We start from the raw sequence: 27,997 nt of genomic DNA on the forward strand, positions 1-27,997 counted from the left end.
CGCCGTCCGTGTTGTTGTAGTAAATAATGGCGGCATCGGGAGGCGGATTATCATCTCCCGCTACCGCTGCGGGCTTGAGCATCCAAGCTCCGGCCCGAGCTCGCTTCCCGGGTCGACCGTGCACGGCTCGCAGCAGGTTGCGGTCGGAGAAACGTACCAAACGCGGAAGATTGGGTTCGGACGACGGGGAACTACCTGCCGAAGGGCCGAGGCCCGTAAACATCGGCCTGGCGTTAAGCGAGGACCCGTCCCTGCTGCGTCTGCTCGGGGTGACGGAGAAGCACAGGAGGCAGAGAGATGCGGGCTTTGACTCCAGTAACAGTGAGGAGGTGAACGATCTAACTGTACTATGTCAGCTAGATGGGTAACAATACCTCTAATGGGACACATATGTCCGTTTTTTTCTTTCAAAAGAACGACATTTAAATTAATTTGTCTCTTACTTTCTGAAAGTATTGAAGCTAACGTAGCGCTAGTTAGCGGCAACTTAGCTAGTGAACACTAACCCCAAATAAGCATTGTAGCCAGCCGCCTGCCTGGCTAACGTTATGCTTCAGAATGGTTAATCGGTGAATAATCCTTCGCATTTACTATTAAGTTATTAATTGTTCATTTCCTGTTTTGAAGTTGCAAACAGAGATCAGCGTCGGTCCAGCATAGTTTATTTGCATGAAAAAACATTAGCCGGAAAGTTTGGCGGTATAACGATCGTGAATGCGTTTTGTTGTGGAATCTTTGTTTATTCATCCCCTGACACGTTTTGTTGAGTTGAACTTCCCACACTGCGCTGACATACACTCGTTGGTAATCTTGTGGTGAAAACGTCACTGCTGCTATCGTGGGGATCACTTTATCCATGTTGTAGCGGTCAGCTGATTGCTCGGTGTTTTGAACGTGTGATGCGAGGGAGAGGCAAACAGAAACGTTACCTTCACGTTATAATAGAAAAGTCACATTTGGATTATACACTGAAAGATGTTGTTCAGTGCCTTTCTAAAACCTCATTTTACATAGTGTATGTTAAACAAACATGATGCATCCATCATGCAGTATTATTGAGATTTATGTACATGGTGAAGTATGCGAGGAATTAAAGCTTTCCCAACTTTTTACTTTTATAAGGTCAGTTTATTTTAAAGAGAGAGCAGGGTTCTCCCCTGATGGCCAGCATGCTCTAACAGGAGCACATTTGTGTTGCTTGCATAGGCTTCGTCACATATGATGAGTTATTGCAAAGTGCCATTCCATCTGCTGAAATCAAGTCTTCCATGGATGAAAGACAATCGTGTCTGCAGTCATCTTGCCAAGAGACACTGAATGTGTCTTTTACTGATGAACTGTCTGTTTTTATTGGTGTTGGGATTGCTGCTCTTGTGGTAATTTAGTACTGTTCTTCGGTTTGTTTCGGGGTGTCTTTTTTTTTGCTTCTTAGTTTTTCGTTAAATGTTTTGGTTTACTACAACTGTTCTTTTTTTCTCTTTTGTTCTAAAATGCAGACCCAAACTTAAAATGGTATTGTGTTGGGCCACTTTATTTTATTCTTTCCCATTTATTGTGAGAGGTTTGCTAGACCAAAGGTTATCGATGCTCTGAGCACAGCCTTGCTTCCCAACTGGCTGGAGTAATTCATAATGAGACCTAACTACTGTATGTTATGCAAACTGATAATAGAGGACTTGAATCTACCACACCGTGGTCTTATTTTCAGCTTTTCTTCATAGAAGCCAGTGTTAGATTCACTTCCAAGGTGGTCTTATTGTAGCTCCATCCAGACATGATGGTGATGATGAAAAATTGCCAAATCTAATCCAATCTTATTATTTAATCTCCAGAGCAGGGGCTTTAGTCTCTGACATCAGTTGGACTTCACTGACGCAATCCCTTTAGAGTGGACTGTAACAGAGTCACATGGCTCAACGCTTGTGGGTGCTGATCAACTTGAGTACCACGCGTCACATAGTGCCACACTCAAGTGCTCTGCAGTTATTTGGGAAAGATATCATAAAGGGGGATTCATCCCTGACAAATCTATGTAGTTTTTGTTTTGCGCATGAAGATGGATGTGAGTAATTGGAAGTCAAGTTGCTGTATGCTTTTGATTTGCTGTAGCGTACCATCTTTGCATCTCAGCGGAAGCTGGAGGCTGTCTGTGCTCCATAGGATCTATTTAAACTTTTGTAGCAATTGCGTTTGGATGTATTTATAGTACTCTGCGTTTAGGGGAGAATTGGGCTAATGTGCACTGTTTTTTATTCCACTATAGCTTGAGTGCTACACTCTTGATTGATTTCAGAGAAAATATTGTTGAATATCTCACTAACAGTGAGACGCGTGCCGAGGTGGTGCACAGTAAGATAATTTGCAAAAAAACAAACTAGATTTAATTTATTTTTTAAATATGTGATAGGGTAGACCGTACATTACATGCAGATGAGCAATAGTGGGACTCTCTTATACAGCATACCTGTCCAGTCTTCATTTCAAAATTCTCAAATGTATTTTTGCCAATCAAAGGATATATTTTGTGTTTTTCTTCAGGAGGAAGTTTTCACTGGATTTGGGACCTCAACAGTTGGTCCTCAGAAAGCTCCTCAGGCTTCGTTAGTCAGCCAAGCAAAGCCTCCCCAAGCTTCAGGCTGTTCTCTGTCAGCAAAGCCTCTCATTGGAGATATTACATCCAAGACCACAAAACCATCTCTTGTAGGGAAAATTGTACCACGGATCTCTAAAGAAGGCCAGGATGTCCAAGAAAGCCCAGAAAAAGACAAAGAAATACCCAATGTGGTAATTAAACTGCATGGCAAGCAGGTGGCTCTCACTGCAAAAGCCAAACATTCAGGCGAGCAGGCCTCAGGGCGACGGAGCAGTACAAGATCAGCTGACTTTCTCAGGAAATCAGGAAAATCAGCACACTCAGGCGGTAGGCAATACCAAACAGCCGCTACCTCAGCTGTTGGCACCAGGCAAGCCTCTAAGGTCAGAGAACCAGGCGAGGTGTCAGAGGACTCGGACACAGACCAACCCCAGCTACAGAGATCTGTGAGAAGCATGAGGGGGTTTCGAATTAGGCACACCAGACGCACATCTCAAGCAGTCGCTCTATCGTTTACGTCCTTTCACAAACGGCAGAGGAAGAGAATAGCTAAGGGTATGGGTGCTTCTCCAGAGGCCGGAGCTGAGGCCGGTGCCCAGAGTGGAGAGGAGGCAGCAATGCCCCTTGAGTGCAAAGCCACAGATTCCTCTGAAAGAAGAAAACATAGAAGACGCAGGTCTGTGTTTGGTCACAAGCGAAAGCAACTAAAAAACGCTCCAGATTTAATACGTCCAAAAATGGGTCGCAATCGCATTAGGCGTGTTTTTTACACTTATGTGACAGAGCCCATTCCGATGACACCGACGCTGGACCAGAACGAGCAGCAGCAGCAGCAAAAGCAGAATATCACTTCATCTGAGGGTGAGCTGAGCTCGTTTCCTAAACAAGTCGAGAAGAACTCATCCACTCCTGTAATGAGCGCACGGTCCTCACGCGTTATTAAAACTCCAAAGAGGTTCTTGGATGAGGGAATTATTTCCTTTCCAAAGGGGCCTCTGTCAACATGGCTGAAAAGTCAACAGAGAGAGGACGGAAAACCAAGTCCATCACGTCACGAGTCAAGCTATGATAGCGACTTGTTGCAGTCGGACAGTGAATTAATATCTGTGGCTGAGAGCCCATCTGCTGTGACAAAGTTCTCATCAAAGCCCAAGCCAGGAGCGAGCCACTTAGAGATCTACAAGAACCTCAAAAAACTAACCCTGAAACTGGCAGAGAAGAAGAAAGGCCACTCCAACACAGAGGGGGATCATACACATGACGACGGTTTGACCTCTCATGTCAGGAAGAGACGGCGATCAAAGATCACAATGGAGGAGATGGACTCTCCTGGTGTTGTGAGGAAACTAGCCGTGTCGGTGAACGCTGATGTGAAAGCACTCTCACATTTGCCGTTGGGAGATACAGGCAACAATGGTAAGAATCATTTCTTCTTTTTGTGTTATTGTTTATGTTTTATGTTTTTTCAGATGCTCTAAAATATGTTTCCTGGAATTGAAAATTAACAACATTTCTCTGATATTAGTGAGATGTTTTTAATATCAATGGGACTACACAGTTGAATTCATGTTCAATTGAGAACAAATTGTCAGCAGAGACTTAAGCCTGTGGTTGATTTTTTTATTTATGCAATTTTTAAGATGTAGCTTTATTAGACAGGTCAAATTAGAAAAAACACAAGAAAGACCTACTGGAGAATGCAAATCTCTAGGCTAAAGAACTCCATTAAAATGTTGAATGTCTTGAGTGGTTATTTCACTGTTTAGTGTATAGGTGTGTTTTCAATAGATGGTTTAGCGTTTGTCTGTACATCACTCTATTCTCACATTATTCCCACTGTGTAATACAGATGAAGCAGGAGGCATGATGGCTGCAGACAGTCATGAGGCGTTAGAAGTCAGCGGGCCCAGCCATCGAATTGGTCTCAGTGGAGCCAATAAGACGATGCTCCACCTGCTGAAGAAAGCCAAAGTCCAGCTCATCAAGATTGATCAGCAGAAGCAGCTCAAGTTGTCACAGGTAAGAATCCAATTTGTGCTCAACTATAAAAGAAGATTTTTTTTAAAGAAAGATCATTAAATAATTGTTCCTCAGGCAGGTACATACGACTACACATAGTCACTATAAACTCTATGGCGGAAATTATGTCAGTGCCATTTGCCGTTTCCAGGCTCTCAAAAAGAGAATTTGTTGCCGCTCTGTTTTATATAATTGTGAGCTAAATATGTTTTGTTTTGACTAGGACTAGGATCATTCTTTTATGCGAATGGCAACGTCAGGCTTGACTTAAACATGGCTTTCTCAACTTTGAAAACAAAATATAACAAATTAATACGAAGACAGAAATTTACTGAATTGTTGTTATTAGAATAATAAATCGTACACCAACAACTTGGTTAAAAATCTTAAATTAACAGGAACTACATTTCTAGTGTAAAGCTTTTTAAATGCAGGCAAACTGATCTGAACAAGGTTTCAAATTTCAAGATATCATTTATTACGTTTCTAAAACAACAAATTGAATTATATAGATTGGCCCCATTTTCACAAATACCCGATCCAGCTATTTGAGTCAATACCAGCCCCTATCAGCATCAGTGAATGCTCGTAATGACTCACTACATCCACAGAGGAAATGAAAGCAGAATTGTACACGTAACATTTGTTTAGTGGTCTTATTTTAGTCTGAACTTTACAAGTCAGATTGTAAGTAACATGGGTTTTTATTACAGAAGGTGCAGTAACATCAGAATCAGAATCAGAATCAGAACCGTTTATTGCCATGGTATGTTGAACATACAAGGAATTTGACATGATGGGAAGGTGCTTAACATTTAACAATCAACAACAATCAGTGCAAGTAGAAACATATTAAAATTTACAGGTGAATATAAAGTAAGATATAAAATAAAGGGAAACATAGAATAAGGATGAAATATAAAATAAAGTGCACAAACGAACCGATAACAGGACTATAAACAACGAACAGATAACAGGACTATAAACAAGTAATGCTACAACATAATGATGTTGTAGCATCTTTTACATCAAATCTTGTTTTTCTTCCTTGTCTGGTCCGATAGCTGGGCTCCAGAGAATCACGAGTGCCAGTGAGCGGAAGAAGGAGGAGGAGAGTTGGTGTATCTCCCAAAGATATCAGTCCTCAGGTAATACTTTCAACTAAAAGAAAGTGCATTTTTATGTTTTCTTTTCTGTGTTTGAAGCAGCATCAGTCCTCTGAAGTTGTAGTCACCCGTGGTTTGGATCCCGATCATTTATTACATGTTGAGGAGGATCCCCTCTAACACTCTGCCTGTTTTGTTTGTGTGAAGATGGTCATGAAAAAACAACCGTTAAACACACAATGTAAGGGTGTTGAGTCATTAGGAAAAACTCCTGCTTTTGCACATAAAGCAGTGTAAAACCTGCATCAGCTGCTGCTGTATACCCGCATACTTGGAAAAAGATTAAAGAGTGCAGGTTTCTTTGTGGCAAACAAAAATAGGCAATGTATCATATCGGGCTGGGCAATCATTACAAATTATTGATTGGCTTTCAATGGAATCAGATATTGACATATCGTGATACATAATTACATCATCTTAACTGATAATAACAAGCACATACTTTTTTTTTTTTGTGGTTTTGTTTTTACATCACACTTTACCACTCTGTTCAATGCGATTAACAAATGTGTTTATATTTAATTATTTATAATTTCAGTTGAAACTGTTATGTTCATTTTGCAAAATAGAATACTCAATACTTTTCATTTGTCAGGTAATAAGTTCACACATGAGTTCACAAAAATAGGCTTTACTATGTGGTTATTTCATATAGACTTTATTTATTGATTTAAGATATTTAGAGGGCACTTGTATATCTCACAAGTGATGTTACCATCATTTGTTTAAAGCCAAATATTTCTGCATTTCACAGTTTGTTTTTTTGTTTTGTTTGTGTGCAGGAGCAGCTGCTTGGGGGTCCGAGGATCAAACATGTGTGTCGGGCAGCAGCAGTGGCTTTGGGGCAGCCCCGTGCCATGGTGCCAGATGATATCCCCAGACTCAGCGCCCTGCCACTACACGAGAGAGAGGGCATCACTTTTTCTCCCGTAACAGAAGGTACAGTGCATCCACGTGTGTTGCCTTTAAGCAGAATGCAGAAATGAACTTCTCTGTAGCTGTACAAGAGGAAGACGAGCACAGCAGTGCATTTTGCATTGCACTGTGTATATAGACATTTTAATGGAGGTTTAATAAACAAGGTAGTTTTACATCAGTGCAATCATGGTTTATGATGACATGAAGAAAATATATTTAAGTTGTTAACTGATATGCTGAAGGGTGTTTATTCAGGATCAAACTCATTTTCCCTTGTTAGGATCTAGTTGAAATTTGTCCAGAAACTGACACAGAACACAAAGGAGGGACCTCGAGCTCTCAATTTATTAAAAGCACGCCTTGAAAAGTCTTAAAGCATTGAATTTAGTTTTCTTATGAAACAAAGGATTTAGGAAGTACTACAGTTTTTGTTGCCTGCTGTAGGCAGTAATGTTTGTTATAAAAATGTTTTTGTATTCAATTGCGGGCTGTTGCACACTTCTAATCTAAAGGTAGGAATGATACGACAGTGGATTGTGCATGCAGAAAGTGGTTCAATCCTTTTCATTCAGCACCGTCTGACCTGTAGCAAACACTGTCACAGCTCAACTCATTATGGTCAAGTGCTGTTTTTAACAAAAACTTTTTTACTTAATACATTTGTTTCTTTATTGGTTAATTGGTTTTACGACGCATATTCAGATCCGCATTGATTCTAATAATTATACCATGAGAATTGATTGTTATATACTACTGTGAGATGTATACAAAAATGACGTAAAGAAATGACGTAATTATATATGTTTTACGGCCATATCGTCCCTACTGGTTGTCCATCATACTTTTAAGTTGCATTCTATGTGGTATTAAAAAGATCTTAAAATCTCTTCAATTTAAATATAAGTTTCTGAACCCTTCAGAGACAAATTCAGAAGCTTACAGCGTATTGCAAAGTGTGCAGCATCAATTGTTGCTACGGTGCAGTTGGAGTTTGCGGGACCCTGAAATAGTCAGGATTACCACCTCATTCAGATTGATGGTAAAAAAAATAGATCAGCTTGATACTGTGTATGGCCATGCTCTCAGGTAGGTTATCTGTTTTTCAATCCAATTGCTCCTGAATGCTACATTAGCATTTCTGCCAGTTTTTCTTTGGCAAAGCTGCTCTGCTAATGTATTGTTATCAAATCATTCACCATCTAAAATATTTTAAACTGGCATAGTTAAGCTTTTGCATTAATAAAAACACAAACCAAAAAAAGATTATTTTGTAAAAGAGCACAATTTTTTAATAGCTTTTGGCAAACGTAACCTGCTGAGCGCAAAACATAAAAACTGCTTTGTTAGCTCAATGTAGTTGTAACCAAGATATTTGCCAGCAAAAATATCTTTTCTCACACACAGATTAGCCACCGCTGTTGGAAAGCTTTACCCAACACTGGTCGAGTGAGCATCACTCAGTATATGAGGTGAGGAAGTGCCGTTTGACAAGTAGTCTCACTGCCCTGAATTATGTCTCCAAATGAACACATCTAGTGCTTTTGGGAAACACGGATCCTTACACAATGTTATTCCACCTACATTATTCATTTAAAATTACGAAAGTAATGCATTTCTGTGCCAGCTGGCATTAAAATACTACCACTTGGTGGTTGACCGGTTGTCAAAGAAATTGAGTTTCAAATCTATTTCTAGTAGTCTTCAACTCTAAAACGTCAGGTAGTGGGATTTACACAAGGCAACAATGGATTTGTCAGAGACTCCTGATGTGTTCGTCCACTCACTTAACTTTGTTCTAGAGTGACTTTTTCTTATTTCTTAACACTTCAGGCAGCCAGTAGTTACTTGTAGCTGTAGAAACCAGACAAAAGACCAGTAAATTAGTTTATTTGCACCTTCAATCACAGCAGTTAGACCTGTAATGTATCCTGCAGACTGAATAGTAAGTTTTTGGCATCCACAGATGTCTCCCCCACATCACATGTACTTTAATTATGATTGAAATGTATATTGTGGCTCTTTTACTCATCCTCTCTGTCTCTCGCTTGCAGATGTGGCAGATGATGATGACTATGATGATGAAGATGACGTCTCTGATCAGGGCAGGACTCAGTGGGTTGTCTCTCAGGAACAAATCCAGCGAAGGAGGGGGAGGGGGAGGGGGAGGGGGAAGGGCCTCAGGTTCAGAAAGAGGAAGGCCCTGAGTACATATGCACCCGGGGGAGTCCGTGCCCGGCGCTGTGGATGCTGCAAAGGCTGTTTGATAGAGACGGACTGTGCAAAGTGTACCAACTGCCGCGATAAGCCCAAATTCGGGGGGCCCAACACCAAGCGTCAGTGTTGCATGTAAGTTAAACTAATCACAAATTCTGTTTGAGTTTACGGACCATACTGGTGAATAGGCATATTTTACTGCGCACAATGTCTGTGTTGTGTGGGCATTTCTCACACACCACTGGTGAGCTTTTGATGAAACTTAAGCAAACGTTTTAAAGGCAGTGGCACAGAAGACGAGAGCTGGCAGCATGAATACATCAACTATTCAAATATGAAGATCTCAAGTTGCGCTTACTTTGTTATTTACAATAAACTTTGGGCGAGCAGACGTCTGGTCAAGTGAAGACATACCTCAATGCTGAAACATGTAACCTGTCACTCACATTTACATTGCGATTACCTTAAATTTAAACAAACAAATTTACACAAACAAGTAAAGGGTGAATATTGTTCTCTGATGTTATAAAGAAAGAAGGTAAGCATTTGGGAAAAAATATCAATCATTTTGGACTGGAAAATACATTTATTTCTCTCTAGTAAAACACATTAAACAATCCAATTAATGAAGGCAAGTCGATTCTTATAGTTAAGCACATTCATCGATGTTTTTTTTACTTTTGATAAACATTATAGTGACATTTGACTGTTTCTTCTCCCCCCCAGATATAGGAAGTGTGACCGGATTGAGCAGGCGAAGGTTGATCGCGTCATCAAACCATTGAAACGTATGTCTCTAATTATTAGAGGATGCTCTTGTTTTTATCCCAGAGTGATTGTGTCTTTTTAAAACTCATGTGCTGTAATTAATTCTCTAAAACAAATTTAAAAACATACTGTATCCAAATATCTAGTCTGTTTATAAAATTAATTGTGGGTGCTCCCCTTTCTCAGTCCAGGCGAGGCGTTTTGCGGACTCCGTGTTAGGCAGGGACGATGCAAACTGGCGCTTTGAAGGCGGGGGATTGCCCTCGATGACCCCTGGAGTCAGGAAACAGTCCCTGCGTAACATCACACCACGCTCCTACAGCAGCCTGCTCAAGTCTGAATCTGAGGAAGAAGAAGATGATAAGGCACATAAATCGCCAGTCAAGCCAACTGTAGCTGCAGCTAGCAAACAAGGTAACCAAAGCTTTGTTTTTGTGACACAAACCTCTCGGTGTGTCTTTTCTTGTCACTGTATTGGTTTTGCAGATAGTGGCATGAAGATCTCTGATGTTCAGAGATTTGTTGCAGCTAGCGTATCACAAATGATCATAACTTTTATATTTCAGACATGGAACAGGTAACAGAGTTATAAAGATCACTCAACAGTAGCACCATTTTCTCTTTCGATAATATAATGAACGATTTCGGGGCTACAAGACTGTTATGATTGTGTTTTATAAGTATTGCATTATGTACACTGCAGGATGTGGAGTGTTAAAAGGTAACCAGCATACAATTTCCAAAAAACTTCACATCGATACCATTGGTAAGGATCACAAAGGAAATGTGACATATTGAAAACTTGATGAACTTAAACGTTTGAACAGGTGAAGCCTCCTCAAACTCTCCCACTCAAGGCCCTTAAACTCTCGCAATAGCACTTCTTTAAAAAAAACATTTTGAGGAGCTGCATCCACACCATAGAATCAGAATTTTGTCTCAGATCTATTTTTCTCCGATTGGAGATCTCGCTCCTCAAGATGGCGGATCGCTGCCAGACGACCCTCCAGCTGAGGCGGTGAGGCCTCGCCGGCCGTTCTCCAGGGGAGCTGGGAGCAGACCCAGAGCTTACAAGGTAAAAACATCCAGCAGATTTCCCTCCTCTCTTCCAGTGTTTCACCTGATCAAACCTGGGTCAATTTGTACTTTTATAAAATGTTTTTTGCGTCTTTTGGTATACTGTTGAAGTTCCAGAAAGGTGACGTTTTAAAAATGAGATAATAGAAAAGTCATTGTTCGATGATATATTTATATTCATAAATGATATATAAATAAATATATATAAATGATATATTTCTCCAATTAAATTTGTCAGTTTAAATTAAGTGATTAACTTAAATCATGATTTTGACAACCCAAATATCCCCAAGTAACACTTTGCCCAGGTCTGTGTCTCACTGTTTTTTTCACATTTTAATTTGATCATCTTTGTTGGGATGAGTGAGTCAAATCATTCAAATTCACCCGTGCTAAACTTCTGTTTCTGACTTTTTGATTTTTCCTTCATATTAAACACCTTGCATGTGCTTGACCTCCTGTTTTTATGAATTATAGATAGTGTTCATGATAAAACGCAGTGCTGGTCTATCCAGACCTAGGACTTGAAATGTAATTTACATCTAAACTGGAAGGAAGGATTACTCATGTCATGTTTAAAGGACTAGTGTCTGGCATTTAGTGCCATGTAGTGGTCGCAGATTGCAGCCAATCCTTTAAATAAGCATTTTTTACTTTACATATTTAGCCCACGTGAGATTTATTTTTCCTCTGTGGTCATACATCTACAGCGCAGCATTATGCACACACATGGTTTACAAAAGGGTTTATGCCCGGGACTTTGCATCACGAGGGGGCCGAAGATTCAGAATATAGAAATAAATGACCTCCCATCTCTTAACTTCTCAAAATGAGAACTACAGTAACTGGATGTTATCACTTTAAATAAGAGATTTTTCTCATAAAAGTTTAAAATCGATAACAATAAACATTAAAAAAAATCAGAGCACATGTGTTTAATTTCACTTTGACAAACCTAATGATTTGAAAACCTAACTAACAATGCTAGTATAAGCCTTTTGGTAACGGATATATTTTTGATTAGATCTCGCACAGTAGAAGTGCTACCATTGCTTTCTAACACCACTAATGTCAATGTTGAACGGCTGTTAGCTAAGAGGAAACCTAAATCTTGGCTGTGCCCCTTGACTCTTTGCTTCTGCTTGCTCTAGTTGGCTTGTACATTTCAAATCACTTGCCTATCCAATCAAGCAAACTCGCTAATTACAAACCGTTTGCTTATCCACTATCAAAGCTGTCTTTTTTTAAATTTATTTTTACCTTTTTATATCTGCATTACTTGAATCCCTGACATTCTTAATAAGAAATTCCTCTATTTATGCACCGACATTGCTTCCAATTGTTGAATTTATCTCCATCTGTGTTTGTTACTTGTGAATTGGTGATGATTTCTGGTTTTGTGAAGTTATCATGACATGTACCCATGCATCCACAAAAACAACCTGTGCGTACATCTTAAATATTGAAACATCATGGTGACTGTCTGCTGCTCCTCATTGATGATTGACTCATTGGTTTGTGTTGCCACAAGCCAATAACTCGGTCTTGCTCCTCCTTCACCCATCAGCAACAAGGAAGCCACCATATTTTGAAGAAGAGAATAAAACGGAAGCAAATACACAAAATCAACAACATGTGGTCTATATTAGTGGCATTGCAACCAAAGCGGCAAGTGGCTTTTCCTGGTTTCACCTAATTTATGGGCTTTTGTTTGCTGCAGATCTGTCCATGTTTGACTTTTATTGGTTTATTTGATAAGGGATAGTGCACATTAATAAAAACATTGCTGTAAATGCGCCAGAGTTAGCGAAGAGGCTATTTTTCATCTGCAGTCCCACATGGTTGTGGACAGTATGTTGGTGGGTGCAAAAGAAGAAAAAAAATTGCGGGTTATTGGTGGAGACCCACTCTTCAGGAAATGCTCGTTTACGATACAAATGCATATATCTAATTGGAGTAAATGCATGAATGTAATCACACCTAAGAAAATGCACATATGAATATCTGCATGTGCGAGCTATGCCCATCCAAACACACTGTATGTGCATGTGGCACCATTTTAACTAAAGATGACTTAAGATTTCTTTATGTCTCGCTCAAATATAAAAAGCCAGCTTAACACAAACAAAAAAATGCAGAGATCAATAAAGAGCCTTATATATTAGGATTCTAACATATTCTTCTTCTAGCAGTCTTGCATGTAATGCGGCATCAAACTACATATTGCACAGGGAAAATACACAAACCTTCTTCTAAAACGAACAAACTGAGAGAACGTTTCTACACTTTATCAACCTCAAACCTGCAGTTCCAGGTGTAGTGATAGGGAAGTGTAAATATAAAAAGATGTCTTTCACATCAAGGCGGTTCTTTCATGTTATCCTATTTTCATTGTTCAGCTTATACATCAGAGATGTCAGCCTTTTTGAATGACACTTAACATGACAAATTATTTGTTAGTCTTTATAGTATATAGACAGTCGTTTATATACTAAATGTTAGCAAAATTATGTGCTAGTTTAGTTTTATCTAGCGGTCTTTAAACACCTTACTTAATGTGTGTCTCTGCTGTAGCTTAAGGCATCTTCTTTACCTTTTCTTACCTCTTTTTCCTGGCCAACCTTCTCAAAGCCATAGCTCTCCTTTTCTGTCACTTTGGCTGCTGCCGGTCGCCGTCTCTGCATGTCACTAGTATTCGTGTCACTTTGGTACCTGTCGTGCTGGTTGGCTTAGGCAGTCCCCTCCTCCACAGGAACAGGAGAACACGGAGGAGACGGAGCCCAGAGAAACTTTACCAGAAACCAGCCCACCCAGAAGCCCAATGCCGAAGCTGCAGCAGCAGCTCCAAATACACTTACACCGTCTGCCTGATTTTATCGTGCAGTCTGCTCTCTCTTGGCCAAAACAGAGTCCCCAAAGTCCGGATCAATGTGCTTCTCAGTCGCATCGAATACTGTCCCAGCTTTTAACGCAGCCTGCCATTTCACATTCATCCCATTCCACACTCCAGTGTCCTCCAGAACTGTCCCAGCCTGTAACGCCTCCCGATTCTCCACTTTCACCGCATACTATAACAGACTCTGCACATAAATCTCTGCTGTTACGTTTGCACCGTTTGCCCCAGGCCTTCGTGCAGTCAGCCTTGCATTTGCACAAATGTATATCATCACCATCTCAACAACATCCCCAGTCCATTCTACACTCAGCTCTGACAGAGGCTTCGTCAAAGTTGTGTTTTCAGGAACATCCGGAGTCTGAGGTGCAGGACCCAGATGTTTTGGCTGAGACGCATAGAGCTAACAAAGATAAAACTGTACAAGTGCACCCTCAGACAGTCGATCCACACACAGAGTTACAGGAGGGCACACAAGAGGAGCAGAAGGACGGATGGGGCGATCGGCCTGAAGAGGAGGACGGTTCTGTAAAAGAGACAGTGCCGAACAACGGTCTCCCCACTGACAAACACTATGTCCTTCGTTCCCAGAATCCTGCAGAGTGTGCGTCAGTGAACACCCTGACTGGGTTAACTAATGGGTTTCCCCAAAAGGGCCTGTTGCAGAACAAGTACAAGATTCGCGTAGACTTCAAGGTGAGGTTTTTCTCTTGTGTTGGGTGGCATTTATATATATTTTTAAATAAACTGCATTCATGCTGGTGTTAGAAATAAGGACTTGAGCAAACTGTATGTTTATTATTGTGACATGTTGAGGACCAGCAATGTAACTAGTAGTTGTTACGGGATCATTATGAAGCTGCTTATTTTTTTGATGTTTGAGACAAGTTAATGAGCTCATGCATCATCCGAATCTTACTTTCTTTTTCTTTCCTTATGTTTACCAGGAGGACTGTGCTGTCCAGAATGTATGGCTAATGGGCGGCCTCAGCGTACTCACGTCTGTCCCTACGACACCACAACCTGTCTGTCTTCTCTGCGCCAGTAAAGGACGCCATGAGGTAATTCTTTACCAGAGCTAGAGTAGTGTTTCTGTAGCTAATATTTTACACATATCTCCAAGCCCATGTTTGGTTAAGTCTGTGTTGTGGTGCTCTGCAGGGCCAATAATAACTTTTGTTTCACACTTCCATCAGATGATATTCTGCCAGATCTGCTGTGAGCCTTTCCACAGTTTCTGCCTCTCACCAGAAGAACGCCCCCAGAAGGAGAACAAGGAGAACTGGTATTGCAGACGCTGCAAATTCTGTCACGTGTGTGGCCGCCGAAGCAAGAGCACAAAGGTATGCAACCCAGCATCACTTACAGTATGATGTAAAACTAAAGAATTCTCCTAAATGTGTTAACGGATATGTTCTCAAGTCTATCTTAATGCAATAGTCGTGTTCCCATGTATACTTTGAAACTGTGATCACTTGTTGACTTGGAAAGTTGTGAACCTATCTTTTTAAATTGGATTACATTCGCAAACATATAGGTAATGTACATAATAGAAAAGAATCAAAACTGGCAATTCATTTGTTACATTTTGCGATATAGAATTTCTTGTTTGTAGCATGTTTGCAAATTTGAGAGAGCGATCGCATTCTAATGATGTGCTAGTCAAATATTTACACCATTAATTAACTCATAACTGATGTACTTTTTCCTCTCTAGCCAGTGTTACAGTGTCGGAGATGCCAAACCTCATACCACCCTTCTTGCTTGGGACCAACTTACCCTAAGCCTATGAACTGCAACATGCCCTGGGTATTTGCTTTAATAGCCATACATGTTTTTGTTTTGCCACATTCTAAGGATATCGAGAGATAAATCCTAGAAAAAAATGTTTTGTGACATCCTTGTGATTGTGCAGGTGTGCATGACATGCATTCGGTGTAAAAGCTGTGGCGTAACTCCTGGAAAGACTTGGGACTTGACCTGGAACCACGAGCAGGATCTTTGTCCTGACTGCACTTCTCTCCACAAAAAAGGTAAGACTTCAGTGTTTTTAGAGGCCTTTTAGTCTTCTTTTTGAATGCCCAGTAAATACATTGTTCAGTGTTCGGAATCCTCCCTGACTAAGTTAAATGTATAAAATTATACAATTTCCTGAAAAATACTGTATCGACTAATAATTAATTAATCAATCCCAATCATCAGTTATGAATCTCTTTGCTGTGTTTGGGATGTTTCTGGGCATCGTCAAAGAGCCTTTGGGCCCCATGTGTGAGTATATACCCCAGCCAATAAGCAGGGTGTGCAGCTCGTTCTCATTCCCAGGTCAAACACTGCTGCTTTGTCACGCCCCTCGGCGTCTGATACCAAGGCACAAGCAACCCTTTTGCGAGCCAACTTTGAATATGTGTGTTTATAAATGACAACCAACAATGATGCAAAGTACCTTTTAACCAAACAAGTTCAATGTTTAGATGGATGACCCGGATTTATATGCATACTTAAAATATCCGGCACTAGAAATGTATGATGTGACTGATCTGAGATCTCTATCTACATCAGGTAATTTCTGCACAGTCTGCCACAAATGCTACGACGACAACAACCAACACACACAGATGATTCAGTGTTCAAAGTGCAGCCACTGGATTCATTACACATGTGAAGGACTTTCAGGTGAGTAACACTCTGTTTAGTCATAAATGAAACTCCAAAGTGATCCAGAGTTTTCATTCCAACCAAACACTAATAAATCCCTGAACTAACACCATCTTAAGTTTCTGTATATGGAAGAATATGATGATTTCTAATAAGAGAATGAATCAAATGTTGCCCAATGAAGCATCCGTTGTTACATGTAAAAGAATACAATGGCGCATTATTAAATTTCAACTACATCTTGATTACTTAAAGAGGGGCATATAGTGTTATGTAGACTGTAATAATACTTCAAATCTAATCTTAATAAACAATATGGCCTTTAAAATGTGTCTTGTCTGTCATTACAGATGAGCTGTTTGGGTTGCTGTCAAGCCAACCAGTGGACATGTATTTCACCTGCTCACCCTGCAGCAAGCACCAAACTGAACACATCAGCTTGAAGGAGGAGCTGCAGAGCAGGCTGATAGCCGGGCTGAAGGAGTTACTCAATGACCTCCTCTCTGACGACACCACACAGCACCTCCTTACGTGTAAAGTGGTAAGAGCCTACCCATGGGACTTTGACAAATACTGTCCAAAGATCCTTATATTTGAGAGTAATAAACAAAAAAGAAGCATACTGTTTCAAAGCTTTTACCTTCAAGTCATCCTAATGTGTTTCGTTTCAAATTGTGAGTTTTCTGTATTGTTGTTTTTGGTCATCTCTACCAGATAGCAGGATTAGTCATCTTATTTAAACTGTTATTTTTCTGTTTCAGTGTCGGGAACCAAACGACACACAATTTGTCAGTGAACAGCAACCAGTGTGTGATCTACAGGCAATGGAGAAGAAGTTTAAAGGGGGTGGTTATACCTCAATAGTGAGTATATTTGTCCTGATAATCTGCTAAGAACAGCTCTTCCTGTTTTTATTCCTGTGTATGTACCAACGCAGACAGTAATAGATAGAATACAACAAATGTTGCCACATTCACCTGAAAGAAATCAATACAAATGGTAATGAAATCACTTAAGTTATTCTTTTTCTGAAACCCATTCTTGCGAGGTGCTTATGATTGAATCCCTGACCTCCTTTTTTTCCTTTTTGCTTCCTCAGAAAGCTTTCCATGCTGATGTCGCCTCTGTGATGAGGAAGTGGTTGAAGGAGGAGGAGCTTCTCCCTGAGGACCAGAGACCGACCAGTCACGCCAGGGCACGCTATGTCAAAGTAAGCTTCCCTTCCAAATTTCCACGGTTTAATGTTTTCATGGTTATCTTTGTCTTATTTGACCAGCTGGAATGTGGAGCTGAGTCAAATATTAAAAATACATTTTTGTGTAAAGTTTTGTCCAAAATGTTCCCGAATAGACACCATTATTCACCATTATTTTACCTTTGATCTTACTTAAATTTTGTTTTTCTTGCAGCTGATTGAGCAGGTGTTCAGTTGGTTTCCTGCAAGCTTTCTGAAAAAGTGGAACACATTCTCCCATGAATTCCCAAGGTAATTACCATGTGCAGTAAGCCCAACATTATTCCCCTCAATATCTACACATTAATTATTCCCTCATGTATATTTTAGCTTTTTGTCATAGAAGCTTTAGGCATGTGAAAGTCAAATAAGAAATGAAAGGCCGTAAAAGTCACTCATGGCGCAGTTGTCTCGAATGTCCTTTCTGCCCCTGTCTGCTGTCTTACGGTCCTTATCCTTCACTCTGTAGTGGCATGCTCCCTGAGGCGGTCCTCCCACCATCTAAGGAGCACAGCTATGCACAGTGGCTGGAAAGGACATACCAGCCCAAAGACACTAGGGGCCAACAGGCGGGGAAAACTGACTCGGTGCTGTCCTCAGTCACTACACAGCAGTCTGATGTACCGCACGGCCACCCTCTGCATTCACATGGTATGGAAACTATTGTAGCCCGTTCTGTATCATTTCTGCTGACGGATGTGATCTTTGTCAGAACCTTTGGACACCCTATTGCTGTTAATTTTTAGTAGTGAAGGATCATATTGTTACAGGTTTCACATTTGCAAATGCAAAAATGATGAGCTATTTAGTATTTAGGGATTAAAATGTGTGCATTTGTTAATTTAGTCCTCTTTTTATCTTCAGGTGTGAAGAGTGATGTGAAAACAAACAAGACTGAAGATAAGAGGCAGTGTGCCCTGTGTCAACAAAATGGAGACTATGCTCCAAAGGTGAGTTTGACAGTTTTTACTACAAGGGCTGCAACTATACATCCATGAATCTGCAGATTATTTTCTTGATTAATCAATTGGTCTATAACACATTAGAAAGAAGTAAAAAAGAAAAGAAAAAAACACAACACCTACAGTCCAAGGTGACTTCAAAACCCAAAGATATTCAACCAATGTTTTAAGCTCAACTTGCGAATTCTCATAAAAAGTCAACTACTTGAACACAAACAGGATGCTTCATGTTTTCAGGGACTGTACATTACAACTGTTCTGAGTAGACACGTTTCTAAATGTTCTGCATGTCCGTCATCTTGCACTATTAAAAAGTGGCTACTCTACTGCTTATTATGTGATATGAATATGTTTTCCTCCTGATAGGATGCAGGACGGCTGTTGTATTTGGGACAGAATGAGTGGGCCCACATTAACTGCTGCCTGTGGTCTGCAGAGGTGTATGAAGAGAATAGTGCTCTTCTGCAAGTGCACAGCGCTGTCTCAAGAGGGCGCCATCTGGTAAGATATTACCAGGAAATAAAATATAAGTTTTTTTGTAGCTAGATGTTTATTTGTCAAGTGTTGAAGGATTGACACAAGCTCCGTATCTCTGTGAACTACCTGTGTGGACGGTATTGTGTATAGTAAAGTAACATTATTTGTGTCCGTCATTCTGCAGCGTTGTGATCGTTGTGGGCAGTCGGGGGCCACTGTGGGCTGCTGTCTTGCCACCTGCCAGAGTAATTTCCACTTCATGTGCGCTCGTGCCCAGAACTGTGTGTTTCAGCTGGACAGGAAGGTGTACTGCTTCAATCACAGGGATCTTGTCAGTGCAAAGGTATAGACACCATATCCCCCCAAAACGTATCTTTTATTTGTATTATAGTTACAGATTAACATTTTTACCAGAGGGGAAAGCATTACTAATCCGTTTACCCACGCACACCTCACACATGCTGATTTTCTCTACATTGTATTGATTTATGTTTTACCAAACTCTGCTACCTTGTCTTACTAGATAGTGTCTGGTAGAGGGTTTGAAGTGCCTCGACGGGTGTATGTGGACTTTGATGGGATCAATCTTAGAAGAAAGTTCCTCACAGGCCTTGACCCAGATTCCATAAACATGACCATAGGTAAGAATATCGTGGCTTCATACAGGGATGCAATGTTACTACTAATCAGACTGCCTTTAATCTGCTGTAACGTGTTATCTTTCCTTTCTCATTTTTCCAGGCTCTCTGCAGATTCAAAAACTTGGTGTGTTGTCTGAGCTGTCTTCAAATGGGAGGATGCTGTACCCTGTTGGTTATCAGTAAGTGCTCATTGTCATTATACAACTTGTAGCCTTATCTCTTAGTATGTTTGTTAGAAAAACCCAAATACCTTTTGGAACTTTGGTGCTGAATGTAGCATAATTATTACTCCTTTTGTTTATTTACATGAACGCATTCTTCCTCCCTTCCTTTTCCAGATGTTCTCGGTTGTACTGGAGCACTGTGGACCCCCGCAGACGTTGCAAGTACACCTGTAAGGTGACAGAAGTGAGCACACCTCTCCCTGGTGAGGAACAAGATCCGAGATGGGACAAAGAAGAGAATCACACCATAGTCCACAGCCCCAACCGCAACAGAGGTCAGCAGGAACTTTCACATTTAAAAAAATTAAAAGCCTGGCTTACTTCTGGCACTCACAGAAAATGTTTTGGTAAAAGTACAGCCCTGGCGAGAAACTTTAAAAAAAGCTTCATATTCCTTAAAATAATTAAGCTAAATCATTCATTAAAACTGATCCAACTGTTCTTTTGGTTTCCATGAAATGTTACTTTTTCAACGTGACACCTTTGCTTCTTTGCCAGATATGGATTCCCCGGATCGTTTAAGTTCTTCATCCAGCCCTATAAAGTCCACTACTCCATCACCCAACTCTAAACAGCACAACACACCTGGTTCCAAAAGTCCTGGTTACACACAGACCAGGAGACCAGCAGGAGGATCATCCCGACCTCTTCCATCTCCAGGTAATTAAGAAGTTGGAAAACCTTTTTTCCTTTGTTTTGAATGTGTCACATCTTACTGTGTTTTTGAAGTAGACCCTATAAATTAGCATCGTTTCCTCTTCTTTTCAATGTTATTTGATGATTCAGGGTCAGCTCTTCCCAAATCACATCACGTCCTGACATTGAGGGACCTGGAGGACACCCGTCGGCCTCGCAGGCTCTCATCAAGAAGCCGCTGCAGTTCCTCGCCAACAGACAGCGACCCATCTGTACCGATGACCCTCCGCTCTGGTGGCACCATCCACTCCAGGTGTGCCCTGTTCAGCTCCCCTCCGAGGTCATCAAACCTGGGTGCAGCCTCGCCTCCTCTGTCACGACAAAACTCAGCATCACCGGTCTGGAGCTCCCCGCCTCGATCCAACTCCAGCATTTCTGCAGGGTTGTCACCTCGAAGAGGAGCAATCACTCACTCTCCCAGAGGGAGGCAGAACTTCAAAATCACCACTCCAGTTTCTGCAGAGGTTCCCCAAGACTTCCTCGCATCATCTGAGGCAGAAGATGCAGCAGTGGCCACAACCAATGGGATCTCACTAGCCCCTGATAACCTGGAAGAGGAGGTAGCTCACCTGATGGCCCAGGAGCTGCCTTACACTGTGTTTGATACTGACACAGAGGTAGCAGTGGCCTCCATGCTGGATGCTAAGCTTGAGTTTGACGAGGCTCTGCTCACGGAGAACGTGACACTTCACTGCGGAGCACAAGGCGGGAGAGGAGAGGTTGAAGGCGTAGTGCCAGATGTGGGAATGCAGATAGATAATCGGGAAAATTCCGAAGATGAAGACTCGAGCCATTACTTAAAATTTTCACGCACAGTGGTGTGCGACGCAGCTAGCAGCTCAGAAACCTCAGGACAGCTCCCTTCAACACAGTCAATCTCACAGTTAGATGGAGCGGACAGCGGGTCAGAGAGTGATGAAAGCGAGGTGGTGGACGATGAAGCTCAGGACACAAAAGGAGAACATGGAGAGAATACGATTCACAGCAACCATAATACACCTACTAAACAGCTAACGGTCTCTCTAAAGAGGTTGGAGCCCATCTACACCGTGTCAAAGTCAGCTGAGCCAGAGGTTCAGGAAAGTTACCCACTGTCTGATGTTCTTGAAGCAGGTTACGGAAATGATGATATGTCATTTCAGGAGGAGGTGGTCCTGATGAGCTCTGAAACACCAACACCTCAAAATGAGGTATTTTTAGATTCCACTACAGGCCATTTCATTTCTGCTGAAGATGGCGCTGTGTTGGGCCCAACTGTCATCGAAGCTGGCGCTAAAGAGGACAGTAGCTCATCGACCGACTCCGTTGAAGGATTTAAAGATGATTTGAATGACCCTGACTACTCTCCAGAGCGTATTCAGAGTCCAGAGCGTAAAACCAAAAAATCTCCCACAACTCAGATGAAAGCCATCATTGTGAAGACAAAACGTCCGGTATCAAATCTCAAGCGTTTGTCGCCAAAACCGTGTCTTCCACAGCAGCGCAAACTCAAATTGATGTTGCCCCCTCGACCTACACAGACTGTAAAACATGCATTGGCTTCCCCTGCTGCTGCCACACTGTGTCCAGTTCCACGCACAGTTACCTCCCCCATTGTGATCAATGGTTTAAATGTACTTACCCAGCCTGGTGCCTCACAGGGAAGAACCATCGCCATTCGCTTGGACAACTCCAGGACAGGAAGTCAGCAGCAAGTTGCGATTCAGAATCAAGCTGCAGCCACTAGCTCGCCGCCAGCCTCGGCTCCTGCCCCTCAGGTCCTTCTAGTCAACCGACAAGGTCAGATTCTTATCAAAGACCCTAGATCAAACACTTATCAGTCCCTCAGTACAAACTCCCCTGCCTACAACAAAATAAGCCAGATTGCCAAGATTCTCCACAGTGGTAATGCCCTGCAGCGCTCAGTCCCTCGTGTTATAATAAAGCCTCGTTCCAGCCTCTCCTCCACAAACGTCCCCTCTGCCGGTAACAACACGACGACATCCGAGAGAAAAGTAGTTTTCAGAGTCGTGCCTGTAAAAAGCATTGGAACTTTAGCTCCCACAACCCCTGTCAGTGTGCAGAGTGTTCCTGAAGCAGCTTTCTCCAACATTGAAGAAAGCACAGCCCAGGCTATTATTGACAGAGCCATGGCTACCCACCGCGACGAGCCAAAGACAAAACCCATCATCCTCAGTAAAACGATGCAACCAAAGGCCAAATTTCGAAGGCCGTCCCAGTTTCAGGTTGCAGAGGTATCAAATCTGTTGCCAGCTGCACCCTTGGCGTCCCCTAGTGGTTTCCTCAATAAACCAAATTTCAGCACACAACCAACACCTGCTTCACCACGCCACCAGGTGAGAGTGAAGAAAGTGTCGTCGGTGTCTGAGCGGCCCTCCAAGAAGAAATCCAAGATGGACTTCTTGAGAGATCCATCAAGTGAGCTGGATGAAGTTAATGAAGCAAGGTATTCAAAGATTTGATTATTCTCTTGTTTTTACTGCAATGTATAAGATTATAAAAAAAATACAAATACCAAAGTACACAAGTGCATGTTGTCCAAAAGGTAACTTTGTGCTGCAATGCATGTTTAGGTTACAACCTAGGATAAACTATTGTCGAGGTTGCAGCAATTGGCTATTTTCATTATTGATAAAAGTACAGATAATTGTGCGATAAACTGTGTTGTTAAACTTTCTGCATGATGTTATTTCTTATGCTGTCTGCATTATTTTAAACCTTAAAAAATATCACCTGTCCATTTTCATGCCGTCATCTTTGAGATTCTTGGTATGTTCACTTAGCAAGTCTGTCTGTTGTCATATATTGTTGTAAGCACGTACACTTTGACAACCCTAATGAAGTGAACAGCAACAGCACTCTTGTTTTTGTGAAAGTCTCAGGAATCGGTGTACTACGTCATCTAAATGTTTCTTGTTTTCTTCCAACAGACCGAGTGGTGTGAGAATGAAAGCTCCATCAATGAAGGATATCCTCGATATGGACCAGGAGAAAATGTTGCGTGAGCCTGAGCAATTGAGAATTACTGCTCCACCACTACCACCTACTACACCCCCCAGGTTAGTTCAACTCAGAGGTTCCCTCATTAAGAGCTGTCTTACTTTTAGTAAGTAAAGAGGCAAATAATTTGCGTCGGGTAACTCCAGTTTCTGCAGAGGTTCCCCAAGACTTCCTCGCATCTTCTGCCTCAGATGATTTTAAGAATTTAAAGATGAATGTTTAACCACCTCCATGTTTGAGGGTCAGAATTTTAAACAATTTTAATTTTAAAAAGTGGAAATTCTGGATTAATAGCGATTTAAGGACATTTTAAAGCAACATTATGTTTAAAGAAATGTAAGTAGTATTGCTTGATGAACAAAATGCACAAGTTCTCTGCACATGCCCATACATTATTGAATTGTGTTAAATATTTTTTCCTCAAATGTGGTATAGAACTCACGTTTATTTTTGTACTTAATTGTTTGCTCTTTCTGCTCAGGCCTCCTCTGGTTGAGAGTCCTCCCTCACAGGCAAAAATCAACAGTCGGATTCAGGGTAAAACACACATGTGGGTCAGTGCTCGCCATGGAGAACTCTCCGAATGGGGCCCTTATACAGGTTTGCAACTCATTTAATGTGTATTTTTTGGATGTCCATCAGTAATCACCAGCTTAACAGCTACTCTTCCTGATAATTTAAGCAATTTAATGTAATTCAATGTGAAAACAATCTTGAAATATTGTCTTGACACTAGCTTTTCACTAAATGTTGTGTGTAACATTTTTTTAATATTATTTCTTTACAATTACGGCTCATTTAATTCTACAGGTTTTAGCTCAGAAGAAGATGCATCTGTACCCAAACACAGGAGGAGGACATACATGAACCAGCCCCACCTGCGTTTTGAAATCACCAGTGATGATGGCTTCAGTGTTAAAGCTAACAGCATAGAGGGTGAGAGCTGCTTGGTTACTGTCCTGTGCTCTGACTATGTAAACAATGCTGTTGAATAGTCTTCCAGGCATGATGTGTTTGAGCTACATAATGTTTGAGAAGAGCAACTAAAAGGAGATAATTGCCAGCATGTCTGCAGCTTCGCTCTCACACCCTCCTTATGTCTCTCCTCCCTCAGTCGCCTGGCGTGCGGTGATTGACGGCGTCCTCGAAGCTCGAGCGGGCTTCCATCTGAAGCAGCTGCCTCTGGGCGGGATGAGCGGGCCGCGGGTGCTCGGTGTCGTCCACGATGCCGTCATCTTCCTGCTGGAGCAACTGCAGGGTGCCGCAAACTGCAAACGGCACCGTTTCCGCTTCCACCGCTGTGATGACATTGAGGAAGAGCTTCCCCTCAATCCAAGTGGCTGCGCTCGGACTGAAGTCTACACACGGTACAGACAGTTACTTTTTTGTCATAACTGGTTTTATTATTATGATGTTATAAGAGTTAAATGTTGTGGCTTGGTTTATGTATGTCTGTTTCTTGTCTGTGACTTAAAATACACCTCAAATTGATTTTCTTTTCTTTCTATAATCAGGAAAGCGACTTTTGATATGTTCAACTTCCTGGCATCACAGCACAGAGAGCTCCCTGTCATAGTGGGCCCCTTTGATGAGGAGGAGGATGAATTCCCACTGAAATCTTCCAGGTTAGGGGATTACTTTTGGGGCACTTCCTAACCTTAAAGTTTAAACCCACTGCACTCCACAATGAACAGGAACTCTAAAGATGGTAATTTAGCAGGAGCATTTCCATATTGACGCCACCTTTTCTGTGTCTCACTCTGACAGGCGAGCCACCAGCAGTGAGCTTCCCATGGCAATGAGATTCAGACACCTGGAAAAAATCTCCAAAGAAGCAGTAGGAGTTTACAGGTCATTGCAACAAAAAAAGAAAAGAAAAACATGAGATTTTATTAATGTCCCAAATTATTTTTGTGCTGAAATGTATTTAACTGTCTGTATTTAACTGTAATCCTCTCTTAGATCTGAAATTCATGGTCGCGGACTTTTCTGCAAAAGAAACATTGAGGCTGGCGAGATGGTGATCGAGTACGCCGGCACCGTCATTCGCTCTGTTCTGACTGATAAGCGGGAGAAATATTATGACGGCAAGGTAAGTAAACAAAATAAAGTAATGGTTGTTCTTAGAAGTCGTCGTCGTCATCATAATGACAGTCATAGTTTCTGCTTCCATTATCATGCGTATTCATTCCTGTTTAATGTAGAGCTGCAACAATTAATCGGGATTAGTTGTCTGCCGTTAAATTAATCGGGATTAGTTGTCTGCTGTTAAATTAATCGGGATTAGTTGCTTTTAATGAGAAGCTGAAGTAGTAATGAAATGGGATGTAGGTTGGTCATTTGAATCTAGTGCAAAATTGCAAACACCACCACAAACAATGAATAATATTGTAAGGGTAGTAATATTATGAGGGGTAACTACAGAATGGAAATACTTTAAAATGGCTATTGCAGAAACAATGCCGACCACAAGTTATCAAAACTGGATTTAATTTCATGAAAATCTTAAGGATCATAATATCAAGATGTACATGAAATGTAAAAAAACCCCGACCAACTGGGTTGTTAAATCACTCTCCATCAGGGCATTGGCTGTTACATGTTCCGCATTGACGACTTCGACGTGGTGGACGCGACGATGCAAGGCAACGCGGCTCGTTTCATCAACCACTCGTGCGAGCCGAACTGCTACTCCCGCGTCATCAACGTGGACGGCCGCAAGCACATCGTCATCTTCGCCCTGAGAAAGATCTACCGAGGCGAAGAACTGACCTACGACTACAAGTTCCCCATCGAGGACGAGAACAGCAAGCTGCACTGCAACTGCTCAACGAGACGCTGCCGTCGCTTCTTAAACTAGTACAACACACACACGCCACATACCGATAGCCATCTTGGTTAATGCACTTGAAATTAGGATAGATAAACTGATTATGGCGACTTTTGTGACGTGGCCAAAAGAGTGGCCTGAAAATCTTCACCACGTTGGAAGCTTAATTAAAGACTGATGGAGGACAGCATGCGTTTGCTCATTTCTGTCCTCTGACCTGCTGTGAACAGCCACACACACCAGATAAGAGCCATATGTTGAAGCGTGGGATGAATACTATTTATGTGATTTCAGACTGCAGGATTGCTGGTCTGTTGAAGTAGGAAGTGCAATTAAGGAAAACTACACACTCTTTTTGGACTGTACTGTTTTACCATCTCATACAACACATTCTTTCAGTTTAACATTGTTGAATTTGTCAGTAGCCTCTGCTGGAACTGGGGCCAAACAACAGCCGGGAGGCAATTATTACCAGCTACAGACGGTGCAAACTGAAACAACCTGATTGCAGCTATTACTGAGTTAAGGGGGATCTATTGTTATGCTGTAAATACACGGTCACAGAGAAGGATGTGGAGAATTTATTCAGCACCTGACTTTGATACAACCATCTCTAGCAGTAAACATATTTGACTCAAGGCACCTTGTGTACATTCTAGTGTAGCTACATTTTAACCTCAGCCTGGATACCACAAGTCTTGTGAGGGGACTCCAATATTTTAGGTGCAGGTGGCAAACCCTAAACCCTCCCCCCTTCATTCAGTAGAAATTTCCCGTTTTTATTTGTGACGGCAGAGATGCTGTGATCTAAATGCTTTTATCCTGCCATTACGGTCCGTTCTCTATTTGTTACTTTGTACTGTTTGTGAATTTTAAGGTCTATGAGGGAGAGTTTTTCTTGGTGCAGGGTTCAAACTGAATATAGTGATCTTGCTCTGCACAGTACCTTATAAATCTTTTTGTATATTTGAATAATAAATGTATATCCAACAAGCTGATGGAAATAAATGTGTTTGAGCTTTTAACTTTCTATTTGTAAGTAATGGAACCGAAGCTATTGTAGTGAGTTAATCTAAGTGTATTTCTTTCTCTTTTTGTTGAGGCTGTTTTGCACCCTCTTCCTCCTTTTTTGTCTCTCACAGGTGTACTACCTCAAAGGAATTTGCTATGAAGCAAGAATAATTTTGTTACACAACACATTAGTGGAAAACAACTTCTTCATTTCCCCCGTATTCAATTTTTCTAATAATTTCTTCTTAGTATGAAGCAAAAAGAAACATCAAAACTATTAAACAATGACTTGCTATTATACCTGCAATTATTCTGAAAGAATAGGTGGCCACCATTTTTTGTGCTCATTTTCCGTGTGTGCAGTCACACCCAGCTGATGGATGTAGATAGGACACTGGAGTGTAGGTTGAAGGCTAAATGCTGTGTTTTTGTTTTTCAGGATTAATAATTGACACGCAAAGCTTTGTTACTTTATTGGCTCACTATGGATCCTTGCCTGTACATAGTTGTATAAAGAATTTCTAAACCTGTTAAATATTTTTGTACCTACATTTTCTTTTTTTTTTAATTTATGTTCAATAAAAATTGTAAATGTTCAAAATTTGCCATCCATTTGACA

At 41.3% G+C, this 27,997-nt stretch overlaps 1 protein-coding gene across 2 annotated transcripts; it reads left to right on the top strand.

The window, feature by feature from the left end:
* kmt2ba (lysine (K)-specific methyltransferase 2Ba) lies at positions 1–27,971 on the top strand. 2 transcript variants are annotated; one of them, XM_079175979.1, is made up of 36 exons: positions 1–329; positions 2,539–4,009; positions 4,443–4,612; positions 5,677–5,760; positions 6,561–6,717; positions 8,748–9,042; positions 9,637–9,698; positions 9,865–10,092; positions 10,644–10,753; positions 14,240–14,344; positions 14,596–14,709; positions 14,845–14,991; positions 15,365–15,457; positions 15,564–15,681; positions 16,208–16,321; positions 16,654–16,844; positions 17,065–17,166; positions 17,403–17,513; positions 17,713–17,789; positions 18,007–18,188; positions 18,402–18,487; positions 18,866–19,000; positions 19,161–19,319; positions 19,500–19,617; positions 19,718–19,796; positions 19,956–20,116; positions 20,340–20,501; positions 20,628–22,983; positions 23,468–23,596; positions 24,019–24,137; positions 24,348–24,473; positions 24,652–24,904; positions 25,052–25,162; positions 25,305–25,388; positions 25,500–25,629; positions 26,122–27,971. In XM_079175979.1, exons 1-36 carry the CDS (start codon positions 27–29, stop codon positions 26,395–26,397), a joined length of 8,718 nt encoding a protein of 2,905 aa, XP_079032105.1. In that variant the 5' UTR covers positions 1–26; the 3' UTR covers positions 26,398–27,971. The 2 variants fall into 2 exon arrangements, with proteins under 2 accessions (XP_079032105.1, XP_079032106.1); XM_079175980.1 differs by having other exon boundaries at positions 10,659–10,753.
* The last annotated feature ends 26 nt before the right edge of the window (positions 27,972–27,997 follow it).

The sequence above is a fragment of the Pholis gunnellus genome (assembly GCF_910591455.1).
Source record: "Pholis gunnellus genome assembly, chromosome: 16".
Lineage (NCBI taxonomy): Eukaryota > Metazoa > Chordata > Actinopteri > Perciformes > Pholidae > Pholis > Pholis gunnellus.

What these genes read in the sequence shown, in the direction of transcription:
- kmt2ba (XM_079175979.1), top strand. Translation starts at nt 27, where the DNA reads ATGGCGGCATCGGGAGGCGGATTATCATCTCCCGCTACCGCTGCGGGC. An exon ending in CGTCATCAAACCATTGAAAC is followed by an intron (nt 9,699 to 9,864) that starts GTATGTCTCTAA and finishes CCCCTTTCTCAG; the next exon opens with TCCAGGCGAGGCGTTTTGCG. An exon ending in GCCGAAGCAAGAGCACAAAG is followed by an intron (nt 14,992 to 15,364) that starts GTATGCAACCCA and finishes TTTCCTCTCTAG; the next exon opens with CCAGTGTTACAGTGTCGGAG.